This window comes from Macaca mulatta, chromosome 2 (genome assembly GCF_049350105.2).
Source record: "Macaca mulatta isolate MMU2019108-1 chromosome 2, T2T-MMU8v2.0, whole genome shotgun sequence".
Taxonomy (NCBI): domain Eukaryota; kingdom Metazoa; phylum Chordata; class Mammalia; order Primates; family Cercopithecidae; genus Macaca; species Macaca mulatta.
In genome coordinates, this window is record NC_133407.1 from 132,070,780 (window position 1) to 132,092,938 (window position 22,159).

Here is a 22,159-nt window from a genome sequence, read left to right on the forward strand (position 1 = left end):
TCACCATTCTCTTTAAATATATATATTTATTTAAAGTGCTATATATATATATATATAGCACAAGCTGCTCGCTTTCAAGAACTTCCATAGTCTTATTAAGCCTTTGTCTTAGTCTGCTTCTGTTAGTATAAAAGAATACTTCAGGCTGGGTAATTTATAAATAAAAAATATTTATTTGGCTCACAGTTCTGCTGGCTGGAAGACTGGGCATCTGGTGAAAGCTTCAGGCTGCCGCCACTCACGGCAGAAGGTGAAGGGGAGTTGTATGTGCAGAGAACACATGGCAGAGAGGAAGCAAGGGAGAGAGGAGAGGTGCCAGGCTCTCTTGGGAACTAAGAGGGTGAGAATTCACTCACCCTCCCCTGCAGGGGAATTGACCTATTCGTGAGGGATCCGCCCCATAACTCAAATGACTCCCATTAGGCCCCTCCCATTAGGGCCCATTTCTAACATTGGCGATCAAATTTCTGCATGAACCCTGGAGAAAACAAACATCCAAACTACAACAGGTTTTCTCCTTTCATTCCCCAACCTGAACCTGCTCTGTTAACACAACATATTTACCAGGGAAGGAGCACTTTGCTCATTTGTACCTCTTTCCTGTAATTTATGACAAAATGCCAATAACCTGTATTGAGAAACTCTGATCTAAACTGTCAGATTTGAGGACAGGACTATGTCATGTTCTTTACTTTATCACTCTTGGTAAAGCAGGTAATGTTTTGATAAACATTTGCTGAATTTCATTATATACTGAAACAATAGAAAGGGACTGCAGTTCTTAGTCAATGTAATGTTTGTTTATTGTTTTTATTAAGCCCATTGCTTATTAGTATCTTGCTATAGTTCCATGGCAAAATGCCTCATGAGTGAACAACAACCATAATGAAAAGCAGATTTCTGCTCTATTTAGGATTTATACTGAAATAAAGGATTGATTCTCCTTTTACAGCCTCTCTTTTGCTCTACAGCAATATGACCTAGTATAAGGGAAAAATCAAGACTAATGATTAAAGAAGCTTTAGTGATTTTAAGAATCTCTCAAAGAAAGATGAACATTCTGGAAAGAGTCAAAGATCACATATTTTCCTAAGCATGGCAAATTCTCAGAGCAAATCCTAGAACCCCACGGTTAAAAGGGACCTTAAAAATCTTTCATAATCACTTCAGATAAGAGAAGTTGGTTTTGGTGGCTGATATTTAATTAACTCAATTCTAGAGGATAAAAAGTCCTTGGAGCAGTTATGCATCTACCTCACAAGTTTCTCATGCCTTCAAAAATTGTTCACTTCTGGGAATTTCCATTAAAATGCTATAACTAGTGAAATCAAGTAATGCGTAGCTCAGATAAAAAAAAAAAAGTGTGATAAGTTGGCTGTTGCTTGAATTTTTTTTAAGCTAACTTGATTTTACTGTAGCAGGACAAGCCCCAGACAAAACTCCTCAGACACCGAGTTAAAGAAGGAAGAGGTTTATTCGGCTGGGGGCATCAGCAAGACTACTGTCTCAAGTGCTGAGCTCCCTGAGTGGGCAATTCCTGTCCCTTTAAGGGCTCACAACTCTAAGGGGGTACATGTGAGAGGGTCGTGATTGATTGAGCAAGCAGGGGGTACGGGACTGGGGGCTGCATGCACCAGTAATTAGATCAGAATAAAACAAGATAGGGATTTTCACAGTGTATTTCTATACAATATCTGTAATCTATAGATAATATAACCAACTAGGTCAGGGGTCAATCTTTAACTACCAGGCCCAGGGTGTGGCGCTGGGCTGTCTGCCTGTGGATTTCATTTCTGCCTTTTAATTTTTACTTCTTCTTTCTTTGGAGGCAGAAATTGGGCATAAGATGATATGAGGGGTGGTATCCTCCCTTATTCCCCCCTTTTCAGACTCTCACTCATTTTATTAGTGGGAGTTCTCACTTTCATTTTCACTACCCATGTCTTCTTGCAAGACAGATTAATAGTGATTCATATAGTACACTTGTGCTGAAGCATGTTGGTGAACTAAGGTAGCGATGAAGTTTTATCATTTGAAGAAGTACAGGTAGCAAACAAGGAAGCAGTAAGCAGGTTCCAATTACTATTGTAACTCTTATTATAAGAGTTTTAAATTCTGCTAGCGCTGGAAACCATTTTCCAAACATGGCCCCAGGATCAAATCCATTCCACACTTGCACGGGCACATGTGCTAGTTTTGTCATCTCTCTAACTGTGTCTTCAACTACTTGCCCTTGATTATCTATGTGTAGGCAGCAATTAGTAGGGTTAAATTTCCTACAGACCCCTCCTTCAGCTGCTAGCAAGTAGTCGAGAGCTAATCTATTTTGATAGATAGCAGTTCTCATCTGAGTTTCCGGCCCGGCCAGAATAGTCAAGGCTCTGCTGGTTTTATTAGTGATTATTTTTAAGACAACTTGTAACCGTATGATTTGGTTGATCATGTAAATGGGGGTCTGGTATCCCCACGAGCCATCTTGTGACTAGGTAGCAGGCCTATAATAGTGTATGATTCTCTCAGGGGGCCATTTATCATTTTTTCAATTTCTTATAGCTATGCTTCTCTTTTCGCAGGAAGCATAGACAGGAAAGCCCAGGAGTCTGCCTGTTTTTATGGGCAGTAGGAAGAAAGATGGTTTAATAGTGCCAATAACACAACTACCTGCCCACTGGTCAGCTAATTTGGCATGAGCTCTATGCCCACATATCCAGCATAATCCAGTAGGGGCTGTCCAGTCCCGGTGGGACTCTGGGTGGGTCCACATGGTTTGCAACTTTGGGAATTTACTAAATGGTTTTCTCTCTGTGTGATTTGAACTCCACCAAGTGACTGGTTTTGTGGTACCATTGTACAGTTTCTGTCTCAGACAACTAAGTCATCCTACGGGGTGAGTGAATTCTTTTCCTTCTCTAGCTATGCAATATTGTCCAATAATTGAGGCTTTTAGGACCAGAAATTATCAGGGTGATTCTTTTGATCCAGGAATTCATCAGGAACTGGGTCTATAGGTACTAATTCTCGGGCTTCCTATGGCCATTGATCTCTTATTACAGTTCCTCCACATATATAACATGAAGTGACATTGAGAGACTGTGCTACATGCTTGGCTAATTGCAAAAACAAATTTCTTGTTTTTCCTGGAATTTCTGGTACTGGCACATTTAGATCATCATAGAAAGTTTGAAACACTGGCTCAGGAGAGCATTTGTAAACTTCTCCTTGAACCAAGATATTTACTCAAGGACCATGTCTGGCCCCATGGATTCCTAAGGTCACACGCTCTTCTTTTTTCCAGCAAGGATCAAGGGGATTGGTTATTACTAGCTCTAAGGGGTTACATTGACCCTTAGTACAGGAAGGGCCATTTTTTCCTTTCTGAAGGTGGACTGGATCCTTTCCATCTTTTTTTTTTTTTAATCCAAGTGGCCTAAATGACACAAGACCAGTATTTACATTTATTTCCACACAGTCCTAATTTATGACAGATGTACTTATTTTCTGCCATATACCCTCTTTTCTAATTAAGAGAACCACACCTCATTCCTAACTTATTGCTATTAATTACAGCACAGGCATCATTTTAAGGTGATTTGTTTGGGCACCCTTTTTATTTCTGTTTTGGCTAACACTTTACTCGTATTGTTTATGAGCCCCTACCAGTCTTCAGTTCTTAATCTTATTTTTAAAACTGTGGTCATGGGAGGCTCAGATGGGTCATAACACACATCAGGTTGGTCATTTCCTGGGCTACATACCTTGTATAAAATAACATTATACAAACAGGTTCTTTTTAGAGTTCCAGTACACTTAAAATAACCATAAAATAATAGGACCTTAGCAACCTTTTGTCCTACCTCAGTGACTTGATGTATACACTGGGAACAGCCCTCAGTCTGAGGAAGGTCAGTTGAAGTCCTTACTGTACAAGTCCAAATTTTAAGGAAAATGAGTCCCGCAATGTGTTTCCTCATGCTTCGGCCATGCGTGGACAGTCAGCTTCCGGGTGTGACTGGAGCAGGGCTTGTCGTCTTCTTCAGAGTCACTTTGCAGGGGTTGGCGAAGCTGCTCCCATCCACATACAGCTCACAGTCTACTGATGTTCAAGAATGGTCTCGGAGGTTGGGCCTGCTAGAATAAACTGAGTCCAACACCTCTACACAGTTATGTTCAACTGGGCTCTCTGATACTGGGAGCAAGGTGGGGTTATGGGTGTTGCAAACTTCAATGGTTATGTGGGGATTTTCACACAGCAAGCTTTGGTACTTGGTTAATCTAGCATTTTTTAACCAATGATGTCCTTTGGTATTTATTAAAGTTACCAAAGCATGGGGGGCCTTTATATTCAGGTTTTCCTAAGGGTTAGTTTATCTGCTTCTTGTGCTAACAGGGCCTTTGCTGCAAGGGCCCTTAGACCTGGGGGCCAGTCTTTGGAAACCCTGTCTAGTTGTTTTGAGAGATAGGCCACTGGCCCTGGCCAGGGTCCCGCAGTCTGGGTTAAAACTCCAACTGCCATTTTTTTCTCTTTCTGACACATAGAGTGTGAAGAGTTTTGTTAGGTCAGGTAGCTTCAGGGCTGGGGCCAACATGAGTTTTTCTTTTAACTCAGGAAAAGCTCGTTGCTGTTGGTTGTAATAGATGTAGTTTATTTAATCTACATTTTTATTTACTGTCACCCACCAAAATATTGACTTAAATCCTGCAGCTATTTGATTTCCAGCTTTAAGTTGATCTGGTATTCCTCATGGGACTCCAATTGCATCTTAATAGACATGACAGTCGAAAGACCCATAAGGGGCTTCTCTCATTTTATGATGTCTTATTTTTTTTCCTTCTGGTTGATGAAATGCCAGGGTGAGAGGGATAGCCAATTGGACTAAAGTATAAGTGCCACTCCAGTTATTTGGCAGAGTGCCCAGTAAAGGTCCACCACAATATCACCACACATCCACTCAGGGATGAACAAGGGCTGATTGATTGATAAGCTCTTGAAAATTTTTAAGCTCATCGCATCCCTTCAGGTCTCCAAGGAATGCTAAGTTTCCTCCCTGTTGTGAGAGACACGAAGTGAGCTTAGTGTTGGGAGATGGAAGCTGGATGGCCCTCAGGGGCTGAACCATGGGGTACCAGACTTTGGGATATAGCTGAGAGAGAGCTTGGCATGACTTATTAGTCCAGGCTGTAGAATACTGGAAAAGAGCTACCATGCAGCCTACACCTGGTCGACTGGAGGACCACCTTAGTGGAAGGGGGACAATCTGGGCCTCTGGCCTGCCATGTGCACAAGCATAACAATTGCTTTTTTTTTTAATGTGCAGATGGAATATTCAATCCATTTTAACCAGGCATTTGCATCTTGGTATCTTGTCTTAATTGCTAAAGTTTAAGTTTTTCACTTGTATGATCCTCTAGTAAAATGAACATATGGTTTTAGGAAAATTACAAAAACTGGTTGGGGCAGTCCATCCTTGCTCTTTAGTGGTCCACAGAATGTTGGACCAACTATGGCATGAAAGTTCTACATTGAGGGGCAACACTTCTGGTTGGCACTGAGGTCTTTATCGAAATCTCCCCAGATTAAATGGTCCTAGTTTACTAATGCCTAGTCTGAGGAGAGTCAGGAGGGACAGAAGTACTTTTCTGAAGTAGAAAGCTGTCTTTGACTTGGCAAGTCCTCACAGGGTATAGCAAGGCAAGCATTAAATGCAATAGTTTGAGGCGAAATTGACTTGGTTATATTAATAACTAGATGGCCAGCAATAGAATGAGGAAAGAAGAAAGAGTAATTGAATAGATTAAAAGAGTTAAATTTTTCTTAGCTTTAGTTTGGTAGGGTTTTACACTGGGACTATGGCCCATGACTCTGGAGAGGGTGGCGCTTTCTTGACTCGGGTGTGATGAGTCCATCCTTTTTTCGCTGTATGAACAGCAGTCTTGGTGGTTAGCAGCACAAGGTAGGGGCCTTCCCAGGCTGGCTCGAGTTTTTCTTCTTTCCACCTTTCGATGAGAATGTGATCTTCAGGCTGGTGCTGGTTTACCAGAAATTCCAGGGGTGGTACATGTGCTAAAAGACTTTGTTATTTATTTATTTATTTATTTATTTATTTATTTATTTATTTATTTATTTTGCGAGAAAGGAAAGTGGAAGATAAACCAAGTATATAATTTTTAAGAAATTGATCTTTTGTTTTAAATGTGGGGACCTTGGCAGTGGACTTTATAGTCCTTAGTGCCTTTTTACTGAGAAATTTCCTTTAGCATCTATTTTTATTAGTTTTTAAACCAAAGAAAGCCAAATTCCATTTTACATTTAACAGTGCTTCTCGTATGATTTGTATACCAGATAAGCTAAATCTTATCTTTATATTAGTGTGTTATTAATGTTAAACCTAATTTTAATAAAACCTTGTAGACATATTTATTTAATTTTTAATGTTTGACCATAAGGTAAGATTTTATAGACTCTTTCTAACCTTTTATAATTTTTGCTAAAGAGCAGGTTGGTGCTTTCAGAAAAACCTGTTATGCTTTTACTTTAATGTCCAGTTCACAGAAAAACTGTCTTTAACTTTAGCTAATATGTTTACACACAGAATGTTCTTTACAATTAATGTTTTAAAACTTGCTTACACCTTCAAAACAATACTAGTTTTTTAACTTTTTAATGTAGGTAAAAATGTACATTCTTATGCCTCCTTATAATCCTTTTACCAAAGGTATATTCTTATACACCTTGCATATAACCTGTTTTTTTTTTTTTCAGTAGTTTTACATTCAGGAGGCCTAGTTACTTTTAAATTATACAGCATTTTTTTGCATAAATTATTTTTAACACACTTTTTTTATAATTTTTTTTCATCACTTTTACAGGCAATTTTTCGACATGCCTTAACTTTCTGACTTATTACAAACATTTCTTTCTTTAAACAACCAGTTAATTTATTTCAGGACAAGAATTTACTGTATAACACTCTTTTTATATAAACTCTATCCCCTCCTTTTTTTCCCTTTTTTTTTCTTTTGAAGATGATAACCATTCTTTTTCAAAGCGAAACTTTTTTTATGCCTGTGGACTAGACTGTCTAAGGCCACAAGAATAGAAGTTACTGTAATACATGTTACACTGTTAACTTTTAGCAAACTTTACTTTTGTTGAAAACCTTGTAAGTTTGGGATTTTAATTATCCTTTGCTATTAATAAAACCTTGTTTTGTCCAAATTAGAATTGGCACGATGGCTTTCAAAGGAATAGGGTACACTTTTTTTTCTTCTTAACTACTTGTATATCTCTCTCTTTCTTTCTGTCTTTGAATTTGTCTCTCTTTGACTTTCCTTTTGCCTCTGTCTCTTCCTCTCTCTGCCTCTCTCTCTCTCTCTCCTTGACTCCCTCTGTCTCTTCCTCTCTCTGCCTCTCTCTCTCTCTCTCTCTCCTTGACTCCCTCTGTCTCTTCCTCTCCATCTCTTCCTCTCTCTCTTTGCCTCTTTTCCTCTCTGTCTCTTTCCTTTCTCTCTCTCTGCTGGTCTTTCCTTGCCTCTGCCAGCTGCTTATGCTGCTGTTCTCTCAACCACTGTGTGTTGGGGGTGGGAGTCTAAAACCAGCTGTAACCAAGTGTCTATGTACACGAACTGATCTGGGTGCCCTGGCTTACTTGTCACCTTGTGCCATACCTTTGAAACAAGGGATCTGTCCAGGCTTCCTTCTAATGGCCAACCTACTTCTGATGCTGGCCAGTCTGTCTTACACAAAGTTTTAAGTTTTCCCGGTGTCATAGTACTCCATAGTCTCCCTTAAATTCATTTTTGAAATTTTTCAACATAGTTCCTAGTAGGGTGGGCTTATTTGTGCCTGACCTATGCTTCTTCAAGACAAAACACCACGCTCACACCACATGCACACCACAAAACAAAGAACAGATAAAAAGGGCACACACACACTTTTGCAGTTTGCACCAAACCAAAATCAAAACCAAAATCAGAGTATCCAGAAATCCAAGCCAGGTCAAAACCAAAACCAAAGTATCAAGCAATCCAACTCAAGTCAAAAATGAAAACCAAAGTGCCGGTACAGGCACACTGTGGGTGATCAGGCCACGCTTCCACTCAAATGGAGTGGGCAGGTTCCCAAGACCAGTCCTGTCAAGCAATTCAAACCAAATCAAAACCAAAACCAAAACCAAAGTGCCAATAAAGGCACACCATGGGTGATCAGGCCATGCTTCCACTCAAACAGAGTGGACAAGTTTCAAAGACTAGTCTTACCAAGTTTTAGATGTCCAGATTCCAAGTGCCCGTTCATTTCCAGAGTTCAACCACTGCGTTGATCCTCCACGAAGGCCTGCCACACACTGCTCTGGCGAGGCGTCCCACTGGGGCAAATGCTTACCTCGGAGCACTCTCAGGATCTGTGTTGCTCGGGCTAGTCGGAGTCCCCCACAGGGATATTCCACAGGGCAGGCTTAAGCTGCCTAAGGAGCTGCCTCAACCATCTGCCATTCACCTCACTTCCTGGTTAGGAAACCAAGAAATGTAGCAGGACAAGCTGCAGACAAAACTCCTTAGACACTGAGTTAAAGAAGGAAGGGGTTTATTTGGCCAGGGGCATTGGCAAGACTCCTGTCTCAAGTGCTGAGCTCCCTGAGTGAGCAATTCCTGTCCCTTTTAAGGGCTCACAACTCTAAGGGGGTGCGTGTGAAAGGGTCGTGATTGATTGAGCAAGCACGGGGTACATGACTGGGGTCTGCATGCACCGGTAATTAGATTGGAACAAAACAAGATAGGGATTTTCACAGTGTATTTCTATACAATTTCTGTATAGATAACATAACCAATTAGGTTGGGGTCGATCTTTAACTACCAGGCCCAGGGTGCGGCACCGGGCTATCTGCCTGTGGATTTCATTTCTGCCTTTTAGTTTTTACTTCTTCTTTCTTTGGAGGCAGAAATTGGGCATAAGATGATATGAGGGATGGTCTCCTCCCTTATTACAAGAAACTAAATATTTTTTTTTTCTGAAAGTATTTGTGTTTGATATGAAATTTATTTTCGGTAGTAATACAACAGAGAATTCATGGACTCAAAAGTCAATTTTTTTTTTAATTCTATGAATACTGAATACAAAGCTAGAAGGCACTGAGTGAGCATAATAATGATCAACAACAACAACAAAAAAAAAAACAACGTGGATTTTATGGTGAAGCAAGCCTGAGTTTTAGTGTTAATTCCTGCACTTCCTACCTGTGTAAGCTTGGGAAAGTTACATAATATCTCCGGGCTTCAGTTTCCTCACTTTTAAAATGGGTTAATGATAATACCTACTTTATAGGGTTGTTAACAGCAGCAAATCCATATGGTTCTGCAGCAACCTCAGATTCTGCCTCCTCAGAAGAAAGAACTTGACCGAATGACTTAAAGCAGAGGGAGAGACCAAGGCAAGTTTTAGAGCACAGGTGAAAGTTTAAAATTTTAGAGAAGGAATGAAAGCAAGTAAAGTACACTTGAAAGAGGGACAAGCGGGTGACTTGAGAGATCCAAGCACACAGTTTGACCTTTGACTTGGAGTTTTATAAGTTGGCTTACTTCTGGGGTTTGTGTCCCATCTCCCCTGATTCTTCCTTTAGGGGGGTTGTCCACGTGTGTAGTGACCTGCCAGCACTTGGGAAGTTGTGAACATGCTCATTTGAGGCATTTTTCCCTTATCAGTTGAGTGTTCCTTGAGGAAGGTCTGTTAAACTCCATCATTTTGCTTCTTAGTGTACATGCTTGAGCCCACTCATCCAACTCCTGAGATCTTATGGGGAAGTTGCTGATGACCAGCTTCAGGTGTTTTCTCTCTGTTGGGAGACGGCCTTTCCCTGGCACTGGCTGTGACCAATTATTATTTTAGAGAGACAGTTTAACAACCACCTGACCATCACCTGATGGTTGCCAGGCATTCCTGGTGGGGGGTCATTTCCTGCCCTGCTCATGTCAACCTAACTACCTACTTTAACAGAGTTACTGCAAAGACTGAGGTAACACATTTAAAATACCTAACAGAGAAACACATAGGAGCGCTCGATAAAGGTTAATTAATCTTTTTATTATTGCATTGACTATCTTAATTCAAAATATTTAAGAATTATTTATCTTTATATTTTCCTTAGGTAGGGGTGAGAATTTTCTTCTCTCTGAAGATTCAAATCTGTCTGTTGAAATGAAAGGACAATAGATCCACAGAGGAGAAAGTATGCAAATGTGTTAATATGTACATAGACATGGGAGTACCACAAATGTGAGGCCCCAGAAGAGCTGGATGACTGAAATTTTTATACCACCCTGAGGTTACGGAAAGAATAGGGGCTTGGGTCTTCTCAGGAGGAGGAAGCGGAGGTGGCATCACTGGTTATGGGAGAATGGCAGGGGCAAAACCTGGCAAATAAAGGCTGCCTTCTTATGCAGATAAAAGCCCCTCAGGTGTCTTGGAGCACTCTCAGAAGAAATAAATGGTAGCCTGTAGGTAACGGTTTCTCTGTCAGACTTTAAAAGTGTCAGACTTTGAGTCTTTCTTTTGCAGGGGTGGGGGCGTTGGGCAGTGCTCAGGGAAAGCCCATTTGCATCCACTCTTTACTTCACTAATGTAGATTTCTTGTTTAGATACAAATTGTCCCCACAAAAGACAGCCTTTCAGAGCTATTTCTGTGTCTACAGCCCCTCTGAATAGCCATCTGAAAATATGCCAAAGAAGTAGTTGCAGGGGGTGCATATTTGGGTTCCCATCACTTATCATAGGTATCTCCATGAGACAAACTAGCATTGATATTAGCTCGTTTAATTAAATCTAGTAGATCAATTCTCTTTCAAATAACCTGAAGGTTTTTAGGTAGCTTTCAGTTTGGGTGAAGAGGAGGCAATTTTGAAATTCTCTCGTTGTAAATTTTTAAAAAATGTATTACAGAAAAAAAATGAGTTTATGAGAAAATTATGATTAGAGAATGTAGCTTTGTAAACCAAAATAATAATAATAAAAGTCTGGGATAGGTCTCGATCAATTTGGAGGTTTATTTTGCCAATGATGAGAATACACCTGGGAAAAAGAGACACCAGTCACTGCAGGACTGTGGCCTGTACTTTTTCCAAAGAGGGTTTTGAGGGCTTCAGTATTTAAAGGGGAAAAGTGGGCCAGGTGGTAAGGAGAACAAAAAAAAAAAGAGGGAAGGTATGTAGTAAGGTGAGCGGTCACATCCTTATGAGGCTATATTAGCCGTTTTCATGCTGCTGATAAAGACATACATAAGACTGGGTAATTTATAAAGAAAAAGAGGTTTAATGGATCACAGTTCCATGTGGCTGGAGAGGCCTCACCATCATGGCAGAAGTGAAAAGCACATCTTATATGGTGCTAGACAAGAAAGAATGAGAATCAAGCAAAAGGGGGAACCCCTTATAAAACCATGAGATCTCAGGAGACTTACTTCCATGAGAACAGTATGGGGGAAACCACCCCCATGATTCAATTATCTCTCACAGGGTCCCTCCCATAACACATGGGAATTATGGGAGCTGTGATTCCAGATGAGATTTGGGTGGGGACACAGCTAAACCACATCAGATGCTTTAATGAGTGATCACTAAATCTACACGTTGCATGTGAAAGGAGTAAGCAGAGGAATGGGCAAGTATGGATTCGTCTTGTGTGTTCAGTAAATCTGCATTTTACATGAGATAAAGTAAACATAGAGTAGAGGAAGAAGTGTAATATGCATTTGTCTTGGGATGGAGAGAGGGACGATTTCTACTCCTGTCTTTGTCCTGTACCTGTGAAGATAAGAGACCATGGAGAGAGACATGTGGCCTTCTCTTGCAGCTATCTGTTTAGAAGCAAAAGGAAGGATTTGTGTGTGTGTGACTCAGTTTGCAAGCTTAACTTTTACCTTTGGCATAGTGAGTTTATTTTATTTTCCTTTCAAACCTTGACCTGGAATGTAAAAGGATATATATGAAGATGGCCGTGTAATGTGTCGATCAGAAATAAAATTGTTCTAATAACATCTTCAGAAAAGCAACACCACGAAGTAAACTAAAATATTTTACCCCCATATATACGTCTTTGACATATTTTAAGATGGCTGTTCAGAGGGCTTATAGACAGAAGTAGCTCTGCAAATCTGTCTCTAGTGGAGAGGATTTGCATCTGTAGAGGAAAAAAAGTGAAGTAGACAACAGATGCAAACAGCTTTTCTCTGAAGCCCCCACCTTGTCAGTATTTAGAAAAGACTGACAGTCTGACACCCTGCTGTTCTCTTTGAGGGCTGCTACCTGAGAAGTTTCATCTGCATAACAGGACCACCTTTGCTAGCCAAATTTCTCTTTGCCTTCTTCCATAACCTGCTCCAAGCCCTTATTCTTTCTGTAAGCTCAAGATGGCATAAAAACATCAATCATCTTGCCTTTCTTTGGATTTTTATATTTTGAATGACTCTTTTGCACCTGTGTGCACATAATTTGTATGCCTTTTTCCCTGTTAATCTGTTTATTTTTATTTTGTTTTATATACTCAAATTAGCAAATCTGCAGGTTTAAACTTCTCTACAACTGGAAGAATGAATTGGATTCTAATAAGCCAAAGGGTAGAGCAAATCATCCAACTCTATTTAGAAGAGGCTACTCTAATGTGAATTTTTAGATATTATAACAGGTCTGAGGACATTTTTCTTCTTAGAAAGCCTTTTACCCCTATGAGCCAGTGGATTTTTACAACCTTGAATTACAGGTGATGCATGGATTTGGAGATGTATTTTTTCCCTAATGTCTACATTTTCATTTAGGAGATATTAATGCTTAAGACAAAAGGAAACTGCTTTGTTAGCTTGCAACAAAGTAGATCAGCTCCAAGTGGGCACAGAGCAGCCTGAAGGAGGAGGAATAGGGCTTAGAAGGAGGCAAAAAAAAAAAGAAAAGAAAAAAGAAAAATGTGAAAAGCTGACCTCACTGGTGGATATGCATTATTCGCATGACTGTGAAAAAAGGGTGACAAAATGCTAAGGTGAAGGACTGTTGGGAAAGGCAGTTTCTTCTCATGCTAAGACCAAAGGGTTTCCATTCTTGATGGTTTAGATTCAGGGCAACAGTATTGAAATATTAGGTGGGCTTTAAGTGGATACGCATCAGAAATGGTAGTAAATGTGACTGGACTGTTTCTGATTACGTGCTCACCCAAAGGAAACTTCAGATTATAGGTTTTCAATAAACACTGGCAAACCTTGATTTGTATCTTATGTATGTAACTGGAGATTTTACAATTTATTCTTGTTCCCTTTCAGTAGTGTATGTTTTTCTTGCTGCTATAACATGTTCTTCTCTTATGTAATATTGTCATCTCTTCATTCACATAAATAAAGTATTTTTACCCATGACAAGAATCTTCCTTTACTGCACGCCCAGATACAGATCACTTCCATCAAAAACAAAAAAAAACAAAACAAAACAAAAACCTTTAAACTCTCAATCATTCTATACCCTGTGGAGGATTTGTGTCTTCTGTTAGAACTCTATGTTTTACCACAATATTACATTGTCTTACGTATGAATAGAGCTATTTAGAAGATTTTACCACCTATGCTTACTGGCCATATCCAATGGAATTGCATCATATGTAATTTGGTCTGGTTCACATTTAAGGTAAAAATAAAATATGGCAAAATTACCCTTGAGAAATTTCTTAAATTGACAATATAATAGAGTAGACATATGCATATAGAATCCTACTGTCACCTTAAGGGAAGAGCCTGAAGCACAAAATGTAATTTGAAGAGTTTATTTGAGCCAAAATTAGGATAGCTGCCTGGAAGACTCAGACCCAAGTAACCTTGGATATGAGATCCACTGGCCATAGTTAAAAGCAGGTTTTTAAAGGGTAAAAAATGGGGATTGGGGCAAAGTTTTTATTAGGAATTCTCATTGGTTTACAGAAATAACATCAATTAGTGATTGGATATCCATTGCTAAGCTATAGGGCATGGGATATGGTGTCCACTGAGGCATTATTAGGTTAATGCATAGCTATTTGCAGCAATTGCAAGCTATCTCCTTAGATGATTGCGTGTCTCTAAAGAGAGGAAGCAGGGTGTGATTGCTATCTCATTTTATACCTCCCTGGGCCTAATAATTTGAAAAGGCTCACACTCCTCACATAAAAGTTCTTTTCTTTCCTCACTACATAATAATTTTATTCAACGTAAAGACTGAGGAACACTGAATTCTAAAGAAGGGGAAGTCCGAAGTAAGAAAAGCATAGAAGGAAAGCCTAAGTGCAGAGAGATGTCTGGATGTTTAAACCATTCTGCTTTTAAGTCAGCAATCTCATCCTCTAGTGAACGTGGATAGAGAGAGAATTTCTTTTTTTTTCTTTTTTTTTTTTTTTTTTTTTTTTTTGAGACGGGGTCTCGCTCTGCCGCCCAGGCTGGAGTGCAGTGGTGCAATCTCGGCTCACTGCAAGCTCTGCCTCCCGGGTTCATGCTATTCTCCCGCCTTAGCTTCCCAAGTAGCTGGGATTACAGGCACCCACGACCACTCCCAGCCATTTTGTTGTTGTTGTTGTTGTATTTTTAGTAGAGACGGGGTTTCACCATGTTAGCCAGGATGGTCTCGATCTCCTGACCTCGTGATCCACCCGCTTCGGCTTCCCCAAGTACTGATTACAGACGTGAGCCACCGTGCCCTGCCAAGAGAGAAAATTTTAATGTGCTCCTGCTTTGCTGTGGGGTTTACTCCATCCCGTTTTAATGTTAATCCTCTGTGATGTTATCATATTTCATTTGGCTTCTTTGTCGTTATGCGACTTAAACATCATGGTAGAGAGCATCTTTGGAACATGGGGGATGGAGGGGAGTGAGTAAAGAATCAGGGTTCTGGTCCAGTGTAAAAACAGCCAACCAGAAAACATCGTGAGACAAACACCTGGCTGACATTTTGAGGATTCTGCATGGGAAAAGCTCAGGTGGAGTTGGGAAGAGCTAACACAGGGAGGAGCTACAGAAATGACTGGTGCTTGTGTAGAAATCGTTTTTCAGTCAAGGCGTTAAGGGAAATATAGAGTTTCTTGATTTGCGTTGAGTGAATCTAGTCACTGGTTCTATAAAATTTTGTTATCAGAAAACCTGTGCTGTAAATATTTAATACGTACACTAAATTCATTGCCAGCTTCCAATCGTGGTCATTCTTTATATCGTCCTGAAAATTAGGGCAGTTTTATCAGAGGCTCAACTTTTCATAGTTCCCCCCACAAAAGGTAACCACAACCCATATCAACTATACTCTCAATGGTAGGGAAATATTTTCATCTAATATTACTCTTGACTTTTATTTTGCAACTTTTCTTTTGTACTTTCAGTCAATTCATTTTTTCTTTTGCCAGGCCTTTGAAATTCTTCAAGGCCCTAGGCTGAGGGATAAACCCTAATGCTTGGTGGATAAATTGGCCTTTCTGAGAAGAATTCCTCAGTCATTCTGAAGAATATTGAGGCATTTTGTCCCCTTCGTTGAACAGAAATAGTGCAAGTTCTATGCTCTACAAAAGTTAACAGCACAAAGTTCCTCAAGACCCAAAAATTAAGTGTAGGGTCTTCATCTTCTGAAATTTTGATGAAAAATCAAAAGGCACGAGGGCAAAAGGCAGATTAATAAAAGAAAAGACATACAGATTTATCAATATGTACATAAGGGAGAATCACAGTGATTACACTAACCCCCTAATGGCATATAAAAACTTATATACTGTCTTGAAGTTACATGAAGAATGGGGACTCCGTGCATGGCCCAAAAGAGGTTATGATGGTAAATCAGGTTATATGGCAAGACAGGTTAGGGAAGGGAGAAAAAAGGAGGCCTGGTTAGCAATGTTGGTCTCACAGGTAGCAGCCCTCAGAGAAAATAGATGGTACATATTTATTTTAGGCCTTTAAAAGTTTCAGACTCTCAGTTAATTTTTCCTAGACTGGACAATGGGGGCTTCAGAGAAAGCCTGGTTGTATTAGTGCAGATTTTCTGTATAGATACAAATCTCCCCCTTGAAAGAAAACTTTGCTGGGCTACTTCTGTTTGCTGGCTCTCTGAACAGCCATCTCACACTATGTCAAAGAAGTATATTTTGGGGTAAAATATTTTTATTTCCTTCATGAGTCTTCCTCTTCCATATGCTTTCATCATAAAAAAAAAAAAAAAGATTTTTTTAATTGCCTGTGAGTTCTTCCTGTCCATGCACAGACAAAATCTAATTCACTGAGACCATGATATTGCAGTAAAGAGTTTAATTAAGGCAAGGCTGGTCACATGGGAAACCTGGAGTTTTCACTCAAATTAGTCTCCCCAAAGCCTTGGAGGTTAGGATTTTTCAAGGGTAGCAAGGGGCTAGGGAATGGGGAATGTTGATTGTTTGGGGATGAAATCATAGAGGTCTGGCAAATGGTCCTCATGTGCTAAGTCAGCCTCCAGGTGGGGGCCACAGGACTGGTTGAGTCCTGAGTGCATGGGTCTCAGTGGAGTCAGTTGGTTGCTATAATGCAAAAGTCTGAAAAACATCTCAAACAGTCAATTTTCAGTTCTACAATAGTGATGTTATCTACAGGAGTAATTGGAAAATTACAAATCTCGCAGCCTCTAGAACAATAGCTGATTATCATTTAACTACTTCTATATCTTAAGAGAATTCAGACCTCTCTCATAGTCCTAACTTTGTGGTCTTTCATTAGTTTTACAAAGGTAGTTTACTTTTGGGAAGGGTTATTATTATCCTTGCTTTAAGTTTAAACTAAATTCCTCCCAAAATTAGCTTGACCTATGCCCAGAAATGACCAAAGATAGCTTCAATGTTAGAAGCAAGATGGAGTCAGCTATGTTAGGTTTCTCCTACAGTCATAATTTTGAAAAGGCAATCTCAATCCCTAACAAGACGCTCCTTGATGAAACCAGACCACATAATTATATTTGCATTATAAGACATAGAGATTAAAATCTTATTTTTCTTAATAGAATTTTCTTAACTAGTCACGGAGGGTTAAAGAGGACTTAGTGTGCTTCCAAGAACATGGAAATCTGCAGAGGGACACCTCGTCAGTGTTCAGGTTGTTTGGATAAGTTTCAAACACAGTTGTTTCCTGTTTTTGCACAGCCTCCATAGTGATTGGGAAATGGTGGTGTGAGATGGAGCCTTGCCTAGAAGGAGAAGAATGTAAGACACTCCCTGACAATTCTGGATGGATGTGCGCAACAGGCAACAAAATTAAGACCACGAGAGTAAGTGCACTTATTTCAAATGCATTTTGCATGTTACAGACTGTACTATTTGAGTTTGGGCTGTGCAAACAGCATCCACAGAAGCTTTGCACAGGAGAGAAGAACGATTCTCCTGTGACAGAAAGCCTTCTTAACTATGCAAATCACTGTCCATCTATGAATGAGGCATTAGAGATTGAACTTGACTTTTCCACACTGAGCAGTTTAGTGTTTCTGTCACAGACTCATAAATTAAGTTGGGTTTCCAGCCAGAGGGGAGAGGAATCATGAGGTAATTATTCAGATAACTCATCCAACATCTATAGTGCTCAGAATGATAATCAAATAAAGTTCCTCCCTAATTCATCCAGATGATTTGCTGAAAGGGTCTGCGTTTAAGTACACCTACAGAAGCCATTTTCTAATAGTTCTTTAAAAGAGTTCTGTGATGATCTTTCAGAGAACTGAAAAGAGTTTTGGGGCATGAATAAATCATCCTTTGATTTCTCTGGTTAAATCAGGAGTGATCTTCTAAACAAATAACAACCTTCAGGGTGGGGTAATCCGACCCATCAGAATTGGTGCCCTGATGCTGGAGCACGGCCCAGCTAGCCAGATATTAACCCTGTAGTTACTGGACAGCCCTGGAATCCTAAAGGGGACAGGTATGGGAGATGCTCCAGATGCTTAAGACAGTAATTATATATCCACTAATAAAAAAGTATGTCAACCTGACAAGTGTGGTCATATGTATGTGTACCAATTGAGTAGCAGCCCTGTTTCTCTCTCTCTCTCTCTCTCTCTCTCTCTCTCTCTCTCTTTGTGTGTGTGTGTGTGTATGTGTGTGTGTGTGCATGCCTGTGTGTGTTTTAATTTACAGGAGTTTTTTTGAGAGAGGGGGCTCTCATTCTGTTGCCGAGGATGGAGTGAAGTGGTGTGATTATAGCTCACTGCAGCATCTAACTCCTAGCCTCAAGCAATCCTCCTGCTTCAGCTTCCCAAAGTGCTGGGATTACAGGCATGATCCACCACACCCAGCCTATGGAGTATTTTTTAAAGCAAGCTCCATTGGTTACAAATCCTAGTATGCTGAACTTTTATTCTACCAAAAGTCTGATGTATTTGAAAGAATGTCTCTGTTTCCTACCCCTTATTATTAATCTTGACTTACTCTTCCTTCTCAGCATCACCTTTTCAATAAATAAAATTGGTTCTTGCATCTTTGTAATGCAGAAGACAAAACTAACGCTACATAATACTATATAAAATTTATTTTTCACATATAAAATAGGTGAAAACATTTTGTGTATCAAATTTCCTTGCCTATTTGGACCACATTGACCAGTAGTAAATGGCCATATATTTCCGGCTTGCTACCAGGAGGGACCTCTGAACCACCCTAGCTTGCTAACATGCATCTGTCTGTGCCTGAGTAGCTTAATGTGGATTATCCCGTTTCATTTTAATGAAACACCTACAAAAGACATTATTCAGAAATGAGCCTGGTTCATGCAACTTATTCACAGAAACCATTTTAATTAACTAGTGGAAGGTGGGATATTAGGTTTCCCTTTGGTTACCTTTTGCCTAAAAATGATTCTTCTGAATAATTTGAAGTTGCCCTCACAAATTGGTTTGTTTTAAGCTATTCTGAATGATGGCCAGTATGACTGGAATCTAACCACTTTTGTTTTAAGCACATTGCTGATATATTTCCTGCCAAATCTCTTTATTCTAAATAACTGATTGCCCTTTATTGAAGGCAAGTCTTGCTCTCATGTTGTCTCCAGATGTGAAACACAGTAAAGAAAAATAATTCAAGTCAGGACTTAAGTATGTGAAATTCCAAGAACACCAACTAGGAGACTTTTTGGAAGACAGAATATAAACAAAACAAAACGAAAATAGAAGCAGAAATTGTTAATGCTACTTTTTTGAGACCAATGTAACTTTCTTTTATTTGGCCTCTGTAGAGTACATTTTAAAACCATCAGGTGTGTTGCAGATGCACCCTAGACATTTTCCAATAATACAGGAGTATTGTGCAGGATCCGATCACAGTAACAGAGACTGGAGCACACCATTTGCTACCTCCCTGGGTGGGCTGAATTCAACCCAAGCAGTTGAATGGATGAGATAAATAAATTACCATTGCAGTTGGTTTGAAAACAGAGGATGTACCTGTTCTGACGTGTACATCCATTTCAAGCAAGGAAATAGGAGACTACTCTACAGCCATGTGAGCTGCACACCAGTCAGCTGAGAATTCTCAAGTCTGTCCTTAGAAAAGGAAAAAGAGGACACTGGAAAAGCTGTACTTTTTAAACCTTCAGAAGACTCAAATGCTCCTACTGACATACATCCTCCCTCCTCCCTCCTTCTCAAGAAATTCACAGTGAAATAAGCACTTTTAAACACAAAGGGCACCAATGAAGTCCAGATAATGTATACAGGAACCATCTATTCTGTGTGAATGGTGTGTCAATGCCAGTCCTTAGATCATGTGCTCTGAAAACACATTTTATATTAACTTTTCTTCTATACCTTATGTATTCTTCTCCATCAGAGCACAAATATGCTTACTCACTTCAAATATTGATTCTAACAATTTGACTTTAAAAATGGTTTAATTCACAGATGTACTTTAATTATTATGAGTCACATGTTCTCATTGTTCTGCTGTTATCAATGAGGTAAAAAGAAAACTACCTCTTTTGTTCTTTATTGTGTAAGACTAATTCAAAGAGAGTTCACTCAGGATAAAAAAAAAAAAAGTTGGAGAAACACACTCATATTGTTAATAGCAACTGAGAGTTTCCTTCATACTATTACTTTAAAAGTCACTTCAATATAAAGATAATCACGAGAAAGCTTCCTGAGACTTCATTCTCTTTCCTATAAAAGACTGTTCCAAACCTTCATCTTTTGTAGGATACTTCCAAGATAATCATCCTGAACAAAATTCTTTTCGAAATGTGGATAAATAATGTTTCAAAGTATGATCTAATTTAAAACTTTATGGTGTTCATTTTTTAAGGAAGGTGAAGAGTAGAAATGCGGTGGTTCATCTTAACTACCAGACACCCCAGAACGTCTGGACTAGCCCAGGTAACAGGCCACAGTCTAAAGAAAAACCTCAGGAACAATGGATATGAGTGACTTTTACCACAGAAGGAAGGAGAAAATATAGGTGGAATTAGGCAAAGCCTTTTCTTTCAGGAGATTTGAAATAACTTTTTAAGAGAGGAAGACTCCTGGATGCCACCCTATAGAAAAGAAGCATTCACCTTGAGAGGTTTTCCAAGACCCAGCCTGGAGTAGAATAAATCTGGCAACACACACACTTCTGGGGAGAATCTCAGTACATCTGGGTGAAGTTTCATGGCCAAATTATTCCCCTGTGTCTGCTTGATCATTGTTTCAATCGCTTTATTAAATCGCTTTGTTGGTACTTAGGAGCAAGACTAACCAACCAAAATATTGACTAGAGATTTTGTTCTTGCAGTTTTAGATACCTATTTATTTATGTCTTTTCTTTAAATTATATCAAATACATAAGTTTGAAAGTTGGGGAGGCTCTATCTCATGTATTCAGATACATGTCTATACCTTGTATATTCAGGAACAATGACTTAATTTAGAAAGACAGACTTCCGCCTTAGAGATGTAAAAATGAAAAGTATCTGAGACAGGTTTTACTCAATTTGGAAAGTTTATTTGGCCAAGGTTATGAATGCATGATCTAGAGGTATGTCTGTGCCTTTCTCCAAAGATGATTTTGAGGGTTTCAATATTTAAAGGGAAAAGGGTGGATATTGAGGAAAGAAGCAAATTTTTAAAGGTGTGGTTGGATAAGAGACAAATAGTTACATTCTTTTGGTCTTTGACCAGCCTTTCACCAAATACACCATTTACATGTAGGTAGGGGGTAGAGGAAGAGCCACCTAGGCCTTCATCTAGCTCAGTTAATCTGTATTTTTACATCAGAGGATGCAATCAGATATACATTTGTCTCAGATGAGCAGAGAATGACTTAGAATTCTGTCCTTTGTCCTGCACCTGAGAAAACAAACTATCAATTTACATTGCCAGGGTAAAATTCAACAGAAAGGTTTTAGGGTAAAATTCAACAGAAAGGTTTTAGGGTAAAGATCTGGGACCCATAGGGAATTTCCTTGTGGTAAAATTTGAGTGAGGTATGTGGTTTTTGAAAAATCTTTCTAGCTATATCATTTAGGAATAAAATGAGAGGCAGGTTTGCCTGACATCATTCCCAGCTTGAATTTCCCTTTGGCGTAGTGATTTTGGAGTCCCTAGATTTACTTGCCTTTCAAAGACAAAATAAGTTATTTGACGATGGAATAATATCAGCTAAAAACTGAATGTCAGTTATTTGGAGGCAGGAAGAGGAAGAGAATGAAATGAGGAGAAAACCAGTTACTGGAAAAGACAAATTAACAGGTTAAAATAGCAGAACATAATCTGGTGTAATATCTTGGGAAGTAGCAAACCACCCTGGATTTGCTTCATTCCAGTATGTGAATGTCTCTCAGACTAGTGAGAAAATCAACAGTTAGTACACAATGTAAAGTCAAGTTTTATTTCCTAAAAGGAGGAGGTAGAAGACCCCAGATTGCACACTTAACCACTATAACCATCTTGTCAAATCGGTGTTTTCTGTAACTGGCCCAACACAAATCCACCTGCCTAACTCTAAAATCCTTAAATGGACTTCTACCTCTAGCCTCAGAACGCTCAACTTCTAAAACTATAAAGAAGTAAGAGATAATAAAGAAAAATGCCATATTTCCTAGAATTCTAGAGTAGAGGTTTCAACTCCATTAGAATTGTTATTTATGCTTGAAATTAGTGGTTCTCTGTACATGTGTCCCTTTGAATATTTGAACCTTTGGTA

At 39.3% G+C, this 22,159-nt stretch overlaps 1 protein-coding gene across 2 annotated transcripts in view; it reads left to right on the forward strand.

Moving 5' to 3' along the window:
• TAFA1 (TAFA chemokine like family member 1) overlaps nt 1-22,159 on the forward strand; it is a 542,927-nt gene that overhangs the window by 517,272 nt on the left and 3,496 nt on the right. For both annotated transcript variants that reach the window (XM_028843134.2, NM_001261362.1), the window contains 1 exon segment: nt 17,141-17,265. In XM_028843134.2, coding sequence (XP_028698967.1) covers nt 17,141-17,265 — 125 coding nt within the window.